Source organism: Delphinapterus leucas, chromosome 18, assembly GCF_059928025.1.
Source record: "Delphinapterus leucas isolate spDelLeu-1000000601 "Yukka" chromosome 18, BTC_Dleu_Yukka2, whole genome shotgun sequence".
Classification (NCBI taxonomy): domain Eukaryota; kingdom Metazoa; phylum Chordata; class Mammalia; order Artiodactyla; family Monodontidae; genus Delphinapterus; species Delphinapterus leucas.
Window position 1 is genome coordinate 3,842,285 of NC_143146.1, and position 17,218 is coordinate 3,859,502.

The 17,218-nt window shown below is 44.1% G+C and overlaps 1 protein-coding gene across 1 annotated transcript in view; it reads right to left on the minus strand.

Annotated features, from left to right (window-relative positions):
- Nucleotides 1-17,218, minus strand: part of MYO16 (myosin XVI) — a 401,807-nt gene that overhangs the window by 25,873 nt on the left and 358,716 nt on the right. Inside the window, exon 32 of the mRNA XM_022576783.3 lies at nucleotides 5,639-5,797. Coding sequence (XP_022432491.1) covers nucleotides 5,639-5,797 — 159 coding nt within the window. The remainder of the gene's footprint in view (nucleotides 1-5,638; nucleotides 5,798-17,218) is intronic.

Consider the following 17,218-nt stretch of genomic DNA (forward strand, 5'->3'; position numbering starts at 1 on the left):
TGGGGTCCTTGATGCTAAGCTTGAACAAGCCCTGCCCTAATCAACTATCCACCCCATGACTCCTTCCAAGTAAAGCGTGACTTGTGATGAGAATCGCCTGGCTAGATCTTCCCCAAGACCCATTCGCCCCCTCCTGCTGGGCAGGTCAGCAATGAACATTCTTGGGTCAGCAATGAACATCCTTGGGTGAGCAATGTGCTCAGATGAAAAACTACATCCCCTGACCTTACTTGGACCTGGAGGGAAGCCAGAGATAGGATGGTGAAGCCAGAATCTCTTGACGGCCATGGAGTACCACCATCCTGGCTACCTAACAGCCATTCTGAAATACCCTCCCTCCCTCTTTCTCTCCCATTTTTTTTTTTTTTAAGTGAGGAACTGTAACTACCACACAAGTCAAGAAATGGAACATTGTCCGTTACCCAGAAGCTCCCAACGTTCTCTCTCAAATCAGTATTGGCTCTTTCTCCTCCGAATGAAATCCCTGCCCTAACCTTCCTGGTGATCCTTTCACAAAGCTCTGCATCCTGGTCAGCCAGTTCTGAAATTTTATAGGATCTGTAGTAGGATCACGTGGCGGTTTTAATGTGCATTTCTCTAATTACGAATAAAGTTGGACTTCATTAAAAATGTTGACATGCCTTTTCATTTGTCCTATCTGTTTTTCTGTTCAGTAGTCTTTGTTTGTTTTTAAGTAAACTCTGAATATGGCCCTTTGTTGGTTAAATGTGTTGAAAATATTTTATCCCATTACATACGTATACATATATATATGTGTGTGTGTATATATATATATATATTTTTTTCCTTTACGGTTAGCACTTTTTTGTATCCTGTTTAATTTGTTTAAGAAGTCCTTTCTTTTCCCATCTCTGAGGTTAAAAGATTATTATTCTATATTTTCTTCTATAAAGTTTATTTTACATTTGACGCTTAGATCTAAAATCTACCAGGGATTGTGTGTGTACAGCGTAAGGTAGGGGTCAAGTTTCATTTTTGTTCCTCACGTGGACAGCATTTGATTATTCTTCCTCCAATGCCAATTCTGTCATAAATTAAGTGGTTATTTATGCAAGCTGGGAGAGGTTTCTGCTTTAATTTTTTTTCTTCTCCTTCTTCATTCTTATTCTCTGGAAAAGTCTGTATAACAGTGGAATTATTTCATCCTTAGAATTTTGAGAGAACTTACCAGAAAAATCATTTGGGCCTAGAGTTTTCCTTGTAGGAAAGTATTCATTTACAAACTCAATAATTTAACATTTACATTACTATTTAGCTCTCCTATTTCTTTTTTCTATTTTGGGTTAGTTGTAATTTTTTTGGAGAAAAGTATTCATCTAAATTCACAAATTTATTTTGGCATAAAGCTGTTTATAATATAATCATTATCATTTTTTTAATTTCTGGAAGATCTGTGGTGGGTCCCCTTTTTCATCCCAGAATTGGCTACTTATGTCCACTTTATTTCTCTATCACCCTTGAAAGAGAATTCTCAATTTTATTAATGCTTCAAAGATTTTTTTCAAAGGATTAACATTTGACTTTGTTGCTTATTTTATATTTCAGTAACTTAGGTTCTTGTCTTTCTTGAATCTATTGATTACTCAGCAATGTAAATTTTAGCTTCCAAACAGAACTGTTGTTGTTTTTAATATGTGCATGCTATATCTTTTCCTTTTCTATCCCTTCACATTTAAATTTTCAGCATCCTCATGTATTACATGTTTTCAGAAACTTTAAGCTTTAAAATATTGTATTAATTGATTTTTAATGTGAACTTACACTAAATAAGAGTCTTTTAAAGTTTAATGGAATTCAATTGAGTTTAAATTACTTTCATGTATGCTTTTTTGTCTACCATCTGAGACTTTTCAATTTGTCGTACCTTGAAGATATTCCTATTCTACCCCTTTTGCTATCTTCTAGGTTGATTGACTTCTTATTATTCTATTTTACTCTAATAGTTTGGAAATTATACACCTCTCTACTGTTCTTTCAGTGGTTACCTTTGAAATTATAACCTGTTAATGTGATTTATCAGTGTATAATAGTAAATATTATTTTTACCCCCTCCTACCTTTACTTAGTTTTTTATTGTTCATTTTTCCTTCTTTTACCTGAGCATTCTGGGTCTGCCCATGTTTAATTCTTTCAGTTTTTGTTTTGTTTTGTTTTGATAAGATACCCTTAACTCCCTTCATTCTTACAGAAGTATTTTACTGTTTGTAAAATTCTAGATTGGCAGTTACTTTATTTGAGAATGTTAAATATGTTATTTCATTGTCTTTGGACTTCCACTGCTTCTTTAAAGGTAATTTGTCTTTTTTTTTCCTTTTTAACCTCTGGCTGCTTTTAAGATTCATGCTTGGTTACCAGTGTCTCACTATGATATGCCTAGGAGTATTGTTCTTTGTATTTATTCTACTCAGGCTTTTTTTTTTTAAAACAAAAGTGACATTTACAGAAAGAGAGATTCACCTTTATTCTATGCACCTGCCTATAAATTTATAGGAACACACTCATTCCTATTTGTCAATACCACCACATGCCCCTCTGTGGTCTGCTGTGGTCTGAATGTTTGTGTCCCCCTAAAACTCATATGTTGAAGCCCTACCCCCCAGTGCGGTGGTGTTAGGAGGTGGAGCCCTTGGGAGGTGATTAGGTCATGTGGTGGAGGCTCCATGAATGGGATTAGTGCCCTTATAACAGGGACCCCGGAGAGCTAGCTCCTTCCTTCCACCATGTGAGGGCAAGCAGGAAGCTGGCAATCTGCAACCTGCAAGAGGGCTGTCATCGGTGCCGGCACCCTGACCTTGGACTCCAGCCTCCAGAACTGTGGCCAACACATCACTGCTCTTTACAGGCCACCTGGCCTGTGACATTTTGTTACACAGCCCAGCCGTGGCCACTGCACCCAGCCTCTGGTAACCACTCATCTCTTACTGTCCCTGTGGTTTGCCTTTTCCCAAATGTCACATAAATGCAATCATACTTAGAGTCTTTTGATTCTTTTTTCACTCAGTGCAATGCATTTGTGATGCATCCATTTTGTCGTGTGTAATAATGGTTCATCCTTTTTTGTTGCAGAGTTGATCCATGCACTGGTCAGCCTGTGAAATGCTCCTGATGGGCCCACCCAGAGGCACTCACACCTCATGTAACCTCTTCCCACGATTCGACTGGACATATGGCCTGAATCCAACAAGCCGGATGTGGTTGGAGTGCTGGCTGTCCCCTCCATGAGCAGCCGTGCAGTGGGCGTGGCTTCCATCCTGGGTGCTCTTCCTTGCTTTCCCATGGACAGCTTGCTCTGGGGGAAGCCAGCCGCACTGTTGTGAGGCCTCCCTTGTGGAGACGCTCCTGTGAGCGATGTTGAAATCAGACCATCTTTCCAACCAGCCTCAAGATGACTACAGTTTTGACTGATAGCTGATTGCTTCCTCGTGAGGGACCCTGAACCAAAGGCACTCAGCTCAGCCGCACCCAGATTCCTGAGCCACAGAAACTACAAAACAACAGCCTCTAAGTTCTGGAGGGTAATTTTTACACAGCAATTAATAACGAATACAGTCCAGTCACCAACTGAAGGACAATTCATTTATTTCCAGTTTTAGGTGATTATGAATAAAGGTAGGATACACATTTGCATACAGGTGTTTATATGGAGGCTGTTTTCATTTCTCTTCGGTAAACACCCAGGAGGGGGGCTGCTGGGTCATATGGAAAGCGTATGTTTATGAGAAACTGCCAACTTAAACCTGTTTCTTATCGCTTTCATCAGTGTTGGAGAATCCTCTCCCATTTCTCACCACATCTTTTCTCTTGCCCACAGAGGAGAATCCTCTCCCATTTCTCACCACATCTTTTCTCTTGCCCACAGACTCTCTCTCCTTTCCCCAGAATTCCAAAAACAGTTCTCAGCATATCCTTCAGGTCTCTAAACTATGTTACTGGAATATAGGTTCTAAACCATTTTCTGGAATTTCCACTCTTCTGCTTCTTTGCGTTTCATTCTTGATATTTTCTGATTTATCTTCCACTTCCCTAGGATTTTTTTTAATGGCTGTGTCTAATTGACTTTAACCTCATCCTCTATTGTACTTAGTTTTATGACTGCATTTTTCAATTTCAGAATTTCCATTTGACACGTTTTCATGGTTTCTGATTTCTGCTGAGATTCTCATTCTTTGATCTCCTTAGGCCTAGTAAACATACTTATTTTAAAGTATATGGTTTTGAACTCCAATCGTTTGAACCCCCATGGATAATACACTGCAATGGATTGCTATTTCTGCTTGTAATTTTCATCTGCTTTTGTGTCCTCATGTGCCTGGTTCTTTTTGATTGTGTTGAACTTGGTATTTGAAAAATGGTTTGTAAGAACATTCTGAAGTCTAGAATACTGTAATTGTCCTTTGGGATAGATTATACTTTTTTTCTCCCAGGTACCTGTGGGCCCTGTCAATCTTGGAGGACCTCATTCCTGCCCCAGGGATTGAGAAGATTCATAGCTGAGCTGGGGTTCCTGGTTTTTCTTCTGACTCCCAGGATGGACCCTTCAAGGCTTCACCCCAGGGCCCTGGCAGGTGCTGGACTCAGCCTGTCCCCACAATCCTAAAAGGCACAGCCAAGCTTCTCAGCTACCTCCTGTGGACTCAGTGAATGCCCCCAATGTCCTTCAGGGAAAAGCCTAGAATATAGGCTTCTTTGCTTGGCCTTCATTGCATCCCATGCCCACCTTCTCAGTCTCTTCAAGAAAAGATTGGTCTGAATTTTCCCTTCAGACAATACTAGAAGCCCTGGGCTTCTTCTAGTGTGGGAGGAATAAGCTACTTGTTTAAGCCACTATTAGACAGGGTTTGGATACACACAGTCAAGCCAATTTCTACAGGATACCTTCACTGATACACTCACATCGAACACCTAAAGCCAGTGTGGTGTTTACCATTCCTTCAGTAGCATTTTCCTTCACACTTTTGAGGAATGAAAAGAAAAAGGGGAGGGGAGAGGGATAAATTAGGAGTTTGGGATTAAAATATACACACTGCTATTTATAAAATAGATAACCAACAGAGACCTATTGTATAGCATGGGAAACTATACTCAATTGCTTGTAATAATCTATAAGGGAAAAGAACACACACACACACACACATATATATACATACACACATACACACACACATATATATACATACACACATACACACACACATATATATCTGAATCACTTTGCTGTATACCTGAAACTAACCAACATTATAAATTAACTGTACTGCAATAAAAATTTTTTAAAATAAATTTTTAAAAGAAATGAAAAAGATATATTTTTCATTAAAAATACTGTTAGAGCATCCATCGCCTCCTTCTGCCCAGTATACGTCTCATTTTATACTGGTTTCCACAGACCAAATACTCCATAAAAATCTCTGAAAAGTCAACTAATACCGAATGCAATTTGAATTCTTTAACTTGAAAATAATAAGTTGACAACACACCCTAGAGTGATATTTCATACTTTATACCCTTTTCCAGTTTTTAAGCCTACGTCATTTTTGTTTTAATTCCATTCTCCCTAGAAAGTTGATACAACTTAGAACGTATACCTACTTACTTCCGGGTGTAAAGAAGTGCTTACCGTTTGCGACGGAATTTCCATTTTCGGCAGTGATCGCGCTGGAGAGTGAATTAGATAATTGAATCCCATGGTTATTTGCATTTCTATCTTGGGTCTCTGATGCTGTTTCTGATGTACCAAGATCATCTCGGCTGGTAAGGTTCATGTTAGTTTCAAAACCTGAAACAAATTGTAAAAAAAAATTCTTCTTTTCTGATAACGTGTACTGAGCAAGTTGAATCAAATAGTGGAAGGAAATAATAAAACTTATGAAAACAAACATTAATTATGTTTGAAACAGTAAATTAATAATCACCCTTAATCAAACGTATAGCCTACAAAATATTCACCAAATTTTGACATAATACTGTTAAACATAATGGGATGCATTCAGTGGCAATAATGAATTTCATAACTTGTTATTTTCAAACATTATTATGAAATTCTATAAAGAATTTTTGATGTCATATGCCTAATTACTTGTCATTACAGAACTGCCTATCTTGAGAAGGTTATCTCCTAAAAGAAGCATAGCAATTTACTCATGTTTCAGAAATTTTCTGAGTTTTTAAATTAAGTGGAGCTGAGGCAACCTTATAGCTTTGAAAAAAATGTAACAGATATACTTTCGCTATCGTTACAAAGTTTATTATCCACTTAGGAATACTAAACTTCAAAACCCTACTTCTGCATTCTATACAGTAACAAAATTACCTAAATGTTTAACGCATGTGCCGTACTGAGTTCTCTGAGGTGAAGAACACAGACGCCACTGTCCAAATTAGGCGGAAGAGCTGAAAGACACGCTCCAACCCTCTGGGGAATTTCTGTTCAACATCAGGGATTTGCCATGTTGCTTCTGCCCCTTGTCTGTGGGTGCTTAGTAGGTTCTGGGTATCTCTTAGTCAGACTGTTCTGAAGTTTTAGGCCAATACATGATTCAAAAAGGATAATAAACGTAATATGCCTTATTATATTTTACGGATGGAGGAACAGTTTACCCACCGTGATGGCAGAAGGAAGCAGGGGGCCAGCCCCCCAGAGCTCATCTCCAAGGCTGGGCTTGACAGCATCCTAGCTCTCCCTCCTGGATGCTGTCTCCCCTTGCCCTTGAGACTTGCACTCAAATAGCACCCAGGCCCTCAGCATTTACCCAGATGCTCACACTGACACGTTCTGATGCTCGGGATGTGCGTTCCCTATGCCTGGGACGCCCTCTCCCCGCTCAGCCCTCTTCCCTCCCCACCGTCAGTAATCTTGTTCAGAGCACCTTCTGTGCAGTGCAGTGGCCGCTCCTTTACAAGTGAGCAGGTCTGGTGTGCCCAGACAGGAGGCCGTTCCGGGGCTTAGAGAAGGAAGAGTTGGACAGACAGAATGAGGGCAAAATGAGCAGGGCTTTGACAACCAGGTGGAAGAGGTTCTATTTCCACGACCCAGGGAGTAGCTCCAGACTCCCTGCATTTAAAAAACAAGTAAAAAGGCTTTGGCCAGGCCAAGGCGAGGTCGGGTGAGCGTCACCATCTTAGCTCTTGACGGCCAGAGATTATTGAACGGGCTGGAACTGAAAGAGTATCTATTCAACTTGGTCAACTCTATTTTGTCTTTTTAAAAATAATCTTCTGAAAATTAGTAAAACAGGTTTGGTGTTAAAGCTATCTCAAGACACAGACATTCACCTGCTTTTATTTCTCTTTAAGCTTTTTTTTTTTTTTCACTCTTTAATTCAGTTGTTTATTGAATGCTTACTCTGGCCAGACTCTCTCCACTAGCTGGAGGTCCAGAAATGAGCAGACAGGTAGCTTGGAGCGTCGCCCGCGGGACCCTGATTGACAACAAACAAGCTTAGGAACAAGCAAGAAGATGAAGGAACTTGGTGGGCTCCCAGCTGGGTGGCAGTGGGGCTGGGCAGCCCTGCTTCTCCGGCAGTGGGTCAGGGAACCTTCTCCAGGGGGTCTTGTTTAGGCTCAGAGCGTGAAGCAGGGCGTAGCACCAAGGTAACAGGGACGTCCTCTTAGGTCTGGCGGTACAGGACCCAGTCCTCTGAGACACTGTGTGAACTCCTGGTACGAGTATGTGATGCTAGCTTCCCCCAGAATGGATTTCTATCTCATAAACAACTGCTATATGTAAACTATAGTCGAACCCTCCATTTTTGCTATTAAAGTTAAAAAAAAATCTTCATATGTCCAATCAGCAGGTTCACTTGTAGCCAAAAAATGTTTGAAAATGTGTCTCAAAACTTAGGCTGTGATCCTTATGTTACCTACTAACATTTTCTCTATGTTTTTATCGTAAGAGCGCACGTCTGTCTATTCCAAGGATGGCTCTGGATTGGAATAAGGGAGCGAGTCCTTCTTAAGATGGAAGAATAAGTGGTCAACCTGATGACAATTATTCACACTGTTCTTACGGTAATTACCATCTCCTGCACGTTTACTATGTGCTAATCCCCTGCTAGAGGTGGGACTTGACTTACTTCTCATTTTCATAACAATTCTGAAGAGCTGTCACTCCCTCGCCTGTTTTTGAGATGAGGTCACTGAGGCCTGAGGAGGTGAATCTACCCGCGAACATTTCACAGTGAGCCGGTGTGCTGCCGCTGGGTTTAGACCGAGGCGTGCAGGGCTCTGCCGTCCACCCACACCCATTCTTTGGCTTGGCCCCTTCCATAAAGGCTTTCTTCCTTATTTCCTTTGCTGATGTAAAGAATAAAGCATCTTCTTTTCTGTGCCTTTATCACCCATGCCTCAGTGGTAATGAACTGGGAACCCCAGCTTGAAAAACTGTACTCTAGACACTGAAATAGAGTTGCGACATCAATATCGACATCGCCACTTTGGGGTTATGCTTATTCATGAATATTAACCGAGGGATTCTTGGTCACTACATTCTGTGTTAGCCTCTTCTCATAAACACCCTGACTCCACGTTGAACCCGTGTGTGAGAGCCTGTGCCCCAACTTGGTCATTTCTCGATTCAACCCCAATGAGGTTTTGACTCTCAAGAATTTGATTTTGCTGTAAAGTTGTCAGTTTCATGCAAGAACGGTTGCAACATTCCTCGTCAAAAGTACACTCATTATTTAAACACCAAAGGAATTGCAACGGCATCCCATCAAGAGGACCCTGGCATGAAGTCTGAAGAAGGCTTGGCTATAAAAGTGCAGGTACAGGATGCACATTTTGTGGAAAATTTAAAAAAACAACACAGATCAAATACAGTCATCAGGTTCGTTCATGCCTCCAAGCCGTGGTCATCAGGGTTTTGAGGGTGAAGAAAAGTCACACCAAAAGAAAATATTTGAGATTCCCAATGAATCTAAGCAAACACGTAGGGAAGTGAGGGCCGGAAGATCCCACATAGATATTTAAGGGTGCGTCTGAGTCCCTTATGTATCTCTGCATCTTGTGAAATCAGTGGCCTGTGTATTTCAGGGGCAGCCTTCTGATGGGCGCATCGTAACATTAGCTAATTCGAATTCCTGTGGAATTTTCTTGTAGCCTGTGAACAGGGTTTCTCTGTGACCGCCCCCTGCTTCCTGGTGCTGTTCTCACAGGTACAGGAAAGATGAGTCACATCGGGGGATGTGACTCACGGATACAGTCTCAGTCTTCACATTAAGATACGATGATTGAACACAAGTACGCGATGAAGGCGCATTCAAGTTGAGTATTAGTCGAACGAGACAATTCTACCAAATCTCGAAATATGAATGCAAAAACAATTCAGTAGTCTAGTGCTAGCTTTTATATAACCAGAGTATCAGGCTGGGTGGGCGTGATGTTTTGAAAACTGTGGTTTTCAATAGGAGATGATACTGCACCCCACACCCGTCCCCCCTCACCCCCGACCTCTCCAGGGGACATTTGACACTGTCTGGAGACATTTTTGGTTGTCACACCGGGGAGGTGGGTGCTACTGGCATCTAGTGGGTAGAGGTAAGGGATGCTGCAAAACCCCCTACAATGCACAGGACAGGCCTCCAGGATGAAGACTGGGGGACAAGACATCTGGCCTGGGATGTCAATAGGGCCGAGGTTGACAAACCCTGCTTTAAAAGCTAAGTCATAGGATTTCCCTGGTGGTCCAGTGGTTAAGACTCGACGCTTCCACTGCAGGGGACGCTGGTTCGATCCCTGGTCGGGGAACTGAGATGCCAACGTGTCACGTGGCGCAGCCAAAAGAAAAAAAAATTTTTTTTTAATTAAAAAAAAAGCTAAGTCAGTTCACACCAGTTCCCACTCACATCTCTCCACCGGTTTCTTATTTTGCTCAGATCACGATCCAAAGGCTTCCTGAGGCTGAGGGACCCTCCAGGACCCCGCTCCCTGCTCGCCTTGGACCTCATTTCCAACTGCCCATCTGCCGCACCCCTCCCCAGCCCCACCAGCTTCTCTGCATCCCTCCACTCATCCTCTCACTCTCCCGGAGTGAAGCCAGGGGCTCTGCGCTTTGTTCAGGGCTCCGCGCAAACTACCCCGAGCAGAAAGGCCTTCCCAACCACCTTCCGGAAAACGGCACCCCTCTCCCTTCCCCAGGTCAATTTCTGTCCTCACAACTTGCTTTAGCTTTCTACACGGTCCTTCTCATCACATGACATGTTACGCTTCAAGCGTTTGTTTTCTGTCTCCACCTTCCAGAAAATCGACACCACGAGCTCAAATGCAATCTTGGTGCCTCCAAGGGTGCCTGCACATAGTAGGTGCTCAATAAGTATTTGTTGAAAGAGAGAGAAAAAGGATGAATAATAAATGAATGAATACAATAACATTGCTATAAAACATCCACTTTCTTAAAGAAACCACACTGTGTAACTGCGAAATAGTTGACAAGTTTACTAACTGAAGAATTCATGTGAATTATTACAGAGAAATCATACACCAGAGTAATCATTTCTCCCCATTCACATGAGATCACTGGAAACATATAGAAGGATTTCCACTGTTAATGATATGCCTTGAGTTCTAATCTCCACTTATTTAACATTTTAAGGTAAGGAAATTTCAGTGTGTGTGGTAAACATGTTTTACTCATTCAAAGGGCCAGAGCTGTTTGCTTTCTACCTAAGAGTGTTAAACTGGACAAGACACAATCGTCAAGATACGGAAGCAACCCACTGATGGATGAATGGATAAAGAAGATGTGGTACATATATGCAATGGAACACTACTCAGCCATAAAAAGAATGAAATCTTGCCATTTGTGACTACATGGATGGACCTTGAAGGTATCACGTTAAGTGAAATAAGTCAGACAGGGAAAGACAAATTACTGTATGATTTCACTTATATGTGGAATTCAAAAAACAAAACAAATGAACAAACATAACAAAACAGACACAGAGTCATAGATACAGAGAGCAAACAGGTAGTTGCCAGAGGGGAGGGTGGCAGGAGATGAGAGAAATAGGTGAGGGAGATTGAGAGGAACGAAGCTTCTAGTTACAGAATAAGTGAGTCACGGGTATGAAATGTACAGTGTGGGGAATATAGTCAATAATAACGTCATAGCTTTTAAACAACAAACAAAATCAAAGGGCCAGAGCTGTTTGATTTCAACCTAAGAGCGTTAACCTGCAGAAGAAAGCACTTGTGAGCACTGGCAATCTATTCCTGACCGACGGTAGGAAATTTCGTGTTTTCACTATTTTCCCACTAATTACCACTGATAATTATGTCATTATTGTCCTACAAATACACAAGGTTCATGCCTAGTTGCTTTGTTAAAAAGTCTTACTTTACATGGTTTTACAATGTCGAATGTCAGGAAATTAGAATCGATTTGGTCAGTGTTGACTCCTGGAATCTTGGAGGCTGGAGACGGGTGGAAGCCGGTTGACCCCAAGTCTACAGGGGAGGCTCCAGACCACACGCCACTTTCAAAGACCACTGCTAAGGCCCGCGGGAGTCAAGCAAAGCACCCACAGTTAACATCTGGGTGCCTGACAGCTTTTTCTGACAAAATTTCTACAGCAATGTTGTTGTAGTGATTTTTTTGTTACTTCTTTCTTTTTCTTTCAACAGATCTTTACTGAGCATCTAGTGTGCGCAGGCACTGCTCTAAGCACGGAAAAATGAGTATTTTGCTTTGCTTTATCTTCTCATTTTAAATAAATGTCCACTTTGCTCCCTAAATTTTGGTCATTTTTATTCTTTTTCTTAAAGAAGTTTCTCCTGCCCCCAGTTGCATAAGTTTCAATTTCTTGAAAACAAAAAAAAAACCCAGAACCTGTCCCAAACATAGAGGGTCCTGGCAGCAATGCACCTGATCCAGTCCTGGCTCCTAGGACTTGACTCTCGCTGGGAGACGTCACTGAATAAGGTGACAAGGGCGCATGACTTCTGGCTCTCACTGATACTCCGTGAAAGCTGGCTGCTGTTTTATGCGATCCTCAGAGCAATGTCCGAGCAGAAAAAGCCTAACTCTTCACTGGTCACAGGACTGGAGTGCAAGTTCACCTGGGAGTCAGAGGTGTAAGTTCACGGAAGGGGGCCTGTCTGGAAGAGGAGAGGAAGCAGGGTTTTGCTGGGAGACGGAGGCTAAGCAGAGGAACGTCTCTCAGGAAAGGAATGCAAAGATTTTCAGGGGAGGAGAGAAGCTTCTTACTGGGGAGGAAGATGACTCCTTGAATAAGTTTGGGGCGCTCAAGAAACACGTGAGTGCGGTGAGCGACTCAGAGAACTCCCTCCAAATCTACAGCCAGAGGAAAGTGGCAAAAGGTACAGGGGCTGGTCCATCCGTGGGAAACAGTGAGATGCCCTTGAGTTGGCGGCCACTCTGGGGGCTTTGTGTGAGCGGCATGCAGAGTGATGAGCCGTGGACCAACACGTTCCTCCTCTACACCACGAGGCTTCTGCAGGGATGGAACACGTAATTCTGAAGTCCTACACAGTTCAATTGGTATGCAAAGAATTAGCCAAGAGCTTTTAGAAATATATACCTAAAAGAAATGATTCCTTAAATGCTCCCATTCTAGAGGGGTGGTAAGACACAATAAATTACAGGAATGTATGGAAACAATTGACAAAGTGCAAGAAGAAAAAGCACGGATGACTGTCCAACTATCTTGGGGGATTTAGGGATGAATAATCTGTGATAGTCATTGTGGGATGCTCATTCTACTCAGCTGAGTTAATGTTGGCTGGGTTTTGTGTGTGTGTGTTAAAGCCTTTGACACTTAAAATGCCAGCATGTACAGGAGACCCAGGGTGCATCCTAACAGGTGCCTCTTCTCAGGCTTCTAGATGGCGACTCGACACACAAGGTGATCAACTCGAAGGTGATCGTCTCCAGAGCACCTTCAGCAGCAGACCAGGGGCAGAAAGGAAAGCCGTGCAAATGCCCAGGGATCCACAGGAGAGGCGGGGGCTTCAGTGGCCAGGTGAGCCCCGCAGGGCGGGCATGGGGAGAAAACACTGGATTTGCAAAAGCAGGGACAGAATGTGGCGAGGAGGAGGGAAAAGGAAGCCACAATGTCGAGCGACAGAGTGAGCACCTCGTGGGCTCTGCCCCAGCTCTGCCCTGGGGTGTGGGAGGAGCCTGGACCTTCCGGGGCATCACACGGGGAGTTCCAGCAAGTATCCGAGTGAGGGTGTGCCCGGAAGGAGGCTGTATCTGTAAAGTGTTATCCATCCAGCAACAAAGGTGTACAGCTGACCAGCTTCGAAGAGAGATTGGAAACGGAAAAGCAGTGAGAATTTAGATTCGGGCAGCTGCAGGAGCAGTGCAAGTGGGGTTTCACCGAGTTGCAGATCCCTGGGAGTCGGCCAGGACCAGCGATGGGGATGCCGTTAGGGCTGCGAATGTGGACTCTGAAGTGACAGCCGCCTACCCAAGGGTTAAACCGAGTGGCGATGATTTGAACAAGAGCATTTGTTAGGGCTGAAAAGATAATGTCTAGGGGAGAGTTTAAAATCTTTCGGGGGTTTCCCTGGTGGCGCAGTGGTTGAGAGTCTGCCTGCCGATGCAGGGGACACGGGTTCGTGCCCCGGTCCGGGAGGATCCCACATGCCGCGGAGCGGCTGGGCCCGTGAGCCATGGCCGCTGAGCCTGCGCGTCCGGAGCCTGTGCTCCGCAACGGGAGAGGCCACAGCAGTGAGAGGCCCGCGTACCGTGAAAAAATCTCGGGAGGGAGGATCTCCTCCAGGAAAAGTGACATTCCTACAAGCAAAGAGGCAGACGGCAGAGCACACGTGATAGAGGATACAAACGGTCAGATGTAAGCATGGAGGGGGGAGAACGCAGGACGGGAGGGTGGGTGGCTGGCAGAGGGGAAAGGCTTCTTGAAGCAGGGGGAGGCTCACGGTACCAAATGCCACAGAAAGGTCAAGGAGAATGAGGAAGGACTGAGCGATGGAGTGTTTCTTTAGGAAGAATGCTTAAAAACATCACTTTTCTCTTGGTTACCTGGATTTGAGATAGCTTTAGGGTGTATTTTGGAAACGGATGAGATTAAGATCCAGGTTTCTGGAACGCAAGAGAAAAACAAACTATAGCTGTTCGACTGATTTAAGGTTGAGAGTGCTATGCAAGGCATAAAAAATGTGAAAATACATTTTAAACTCATTACTCATGCTGGCTATCATTCATTCTGCAACTCTATAGGAAAATTCCTCTCCAGAAAGGCTACTGCAGGGAGGAATGTGCTTGTTTTTTCCTATTTGGCATTAAGGAAAAGTACAAAGTCTGAGACAGGAGCCTGGCATGGTCCTGCTGCTTCTCAGCCTCTCGTTTCTAAAATTGAGAAGTCGCAGCTCGACTCTGCTGACAGACACACATAGATGGTGTGTCACTACGCATGGGTAGGACCGCTCAGACCCTAAATCGGCATCCAGCTTGTGTTAAACCATATCTACTTTGAGTTCCAAGGAACAATGCCTTTTAAATCTCTTATTTCTCTGAAATCTTACATTATTGCACATGAGGAAAAAACACACGCACAAAAATAAGGATCTAGAGATCACTCCCCAGGCCCCCTGCACTCTGACAGGCTTCTAGGACATGAATAAGACTTTTTTCTTATCCATGAGAGTATAACCCAGACATTTGGCAGATCGCCTCAGAGAAAGACAAATGTCAGGGGTAGGGATTCAGGTAGACACAGTGGCTGGTCCTAAACTCAAACAGGAAGAGAGATTCCACGTGTGGCGTTGTGTAAGGAGATGTCAGATGTCAGCAGAGGGCACGTTATCAGAGGTGTGGTCAGGAGGGCACACGGAAGAGGCGTGTGTTTTGAACAGCAGGCGTCTAGCTGACCCTAAGCGATGCGAACCAGACTCCATCACCCCTTTGCTAATAGTCCCAGAAATGGATCAAGAGAGGGCTTCCGTGTCTACTGGTGCTGGGGACCACATGAGGTCCCCATGCGATGACTCCTGTGGCAGCCGCATTCCACAACATGGCCATATGGCTATAAGAACTGATTACTCAAGAAGCAGAAAAGTACAACACTGCAGCGACTGGCAAGGATGGGTGGGTTGAGAACACGTATTAGCTGGGCTTGCTTCTTACCCTAAGAGGCTAGAGCCGGCGCCCCGGTGTTCCTCCCTACTTTTAAAAAATCCCTTATGAATTCATCATTCTTGAATAGATCAAGATTGCTCTTGACCTTGTATGTTGAGCAGTCTTCTGCAGCAGAAAGCGTCACCAAGACGCATGCTTGGGGTTAAGTCGGGTGGAAGGAAAGGGCTTCCTTGCCCACCCCGCCTTAGCTCCCGCCACCCGCTCCCCTGCCAAGTCTTAGGAGATGGTTTGTGCTAAAAACACCAACCGAGGCAGGAAATAGAGTGATATCTTCAACAACATATGTGCTGAGCAGGGCAAGAATGTACCCATAGTAAAGCTAAAAAATGACTGTCAGTATAAATAAGGTTTGCAGAACCCAAAAAGGCACAGAGAATTATGTTGTGTCAACTTTCTTTTCAGTTTGACGAGCTGTGGCTCCTTTTGGGCCCAACTCTCCGGTCCCTGCCATCGTGGGAAGAAGCATGGCCACCCTTTCCTTTCCCTGGAGCTCGCCTCCCCTATAATGAGCTGAATATGCAACATCTAAACAACAATCTGGCCTGGCCTGGAGACCCATTCCTCGTGTCTAATCTCATGGGTCACGCGGGTATTTATATAGCTGGTATTTTTACATTTCCTCAATGCAAGGTGGTAACATAAATCCAGGAGGCCTGGAACGCCACACCTGCACAGCTGCACAAGGTTGACAGTGTATGTCCTGGATTAGGTGTGTGCTTTTCTCCAGAAAGCAAGGGTGGAGAGGACGATATTCCTTTTATTGGGAGCTTTCGGTATTTGTTGACACTGGTATGGTGTCACATGGATGGGAGACTGGTAATACCTACTATCGGAAAAAAACAAGGAGGGGACCCCCAAGACACCTCCATCAGGTTCCCCATCCTTTCTCACGGGAACAACAAACACCCAGCAGCATATCCCTTTAGAATAAGAACTGGTTATTTACGTTTTCATTTCCATGAGAATTGTATTGACTTTATTTTGTCTCTTGGTATTTAACCACCTTTATTTTTTATTTTTATTTATTTTTTTGCCGTACGCGGGCCTCTCACTGTCGTGGCCTCTCTCGCTGCAGAGCACAGGCTCCGGACACGCAGGCCCAGCGGCCATGGCTCACGGACGTAGCCGCTCCGCGGCATGTGGGATCCTCCCGGACCGGGGCACGAACCCGTGTCCCCTGCATCGGCAGGCGGACTCTCAACCACTGGGCCACCAGGGAAGCCCCACCTTTATATTTAGCTCGTCCTGGAGCCCTTCTTGGATTTTTAATGTTTAGCTAAATTGTTGAAGAACAACTACTTCAATCCTTGAGAAATATATAATCTACGTTTGCTCCATTTCAGGGACACCAGCTTGTGCTCCCGTCACAACATGCTGTTCTAGTGCCTCCTGTCCATCCCCTACCTTCACGACGTGAACCTCAGAACAACCAGAGATGTGGCTGAATCACTTACATGTCATACGAGACAAACTCTCATTGTTGGCATTCATTTCACTGATGCAGTTGCAGCCGGGTCAGAGAGAACCAGTAAAATGAGCAAAAGTTAAAAGCCAAAACGCAGTGGTGTGAACTGAGTCTTTTCAAAATCCTTGTTCAGAACTAATTATAAACTTTATCCAGCCCAGATATTTAAGAGCCCCAAGGTCACAAGCCAGGACCAATGAAAACAGGCAGGAGCCACAGACCTCAAGCCTCTACCTGTGGGCACAGTTCACGAGGAGGACACAGGGCAGGCCTGGGGCAAGACCTCCGGGGCTGGGGCTTGGGAACCCCGGAGGGCTCAGGACAGCAGGGATTTCCACTGGTGCAGAGACATGGCCACATTTTAACAGCCTGGCGGGTGCCCTGCACATCTGTAGATCAGCCCCACTGCCCACCCCGGGTGGCTGCTAGGCAGCAGCTCTGAGGCCTTACATAACAAATTAAAAATATCTATACAGACTTAAAGTCTTGTCAGAATTCTCCTCAAGCCACGTGGCCTGTTTCTTTGATGGCTCCCATGATTGGGTCCTTTACGGAAGTAGACGGGTGGACACTACTAATTCCTTGTGCCTTCAAACCCTATGTGCCTGTGTGAC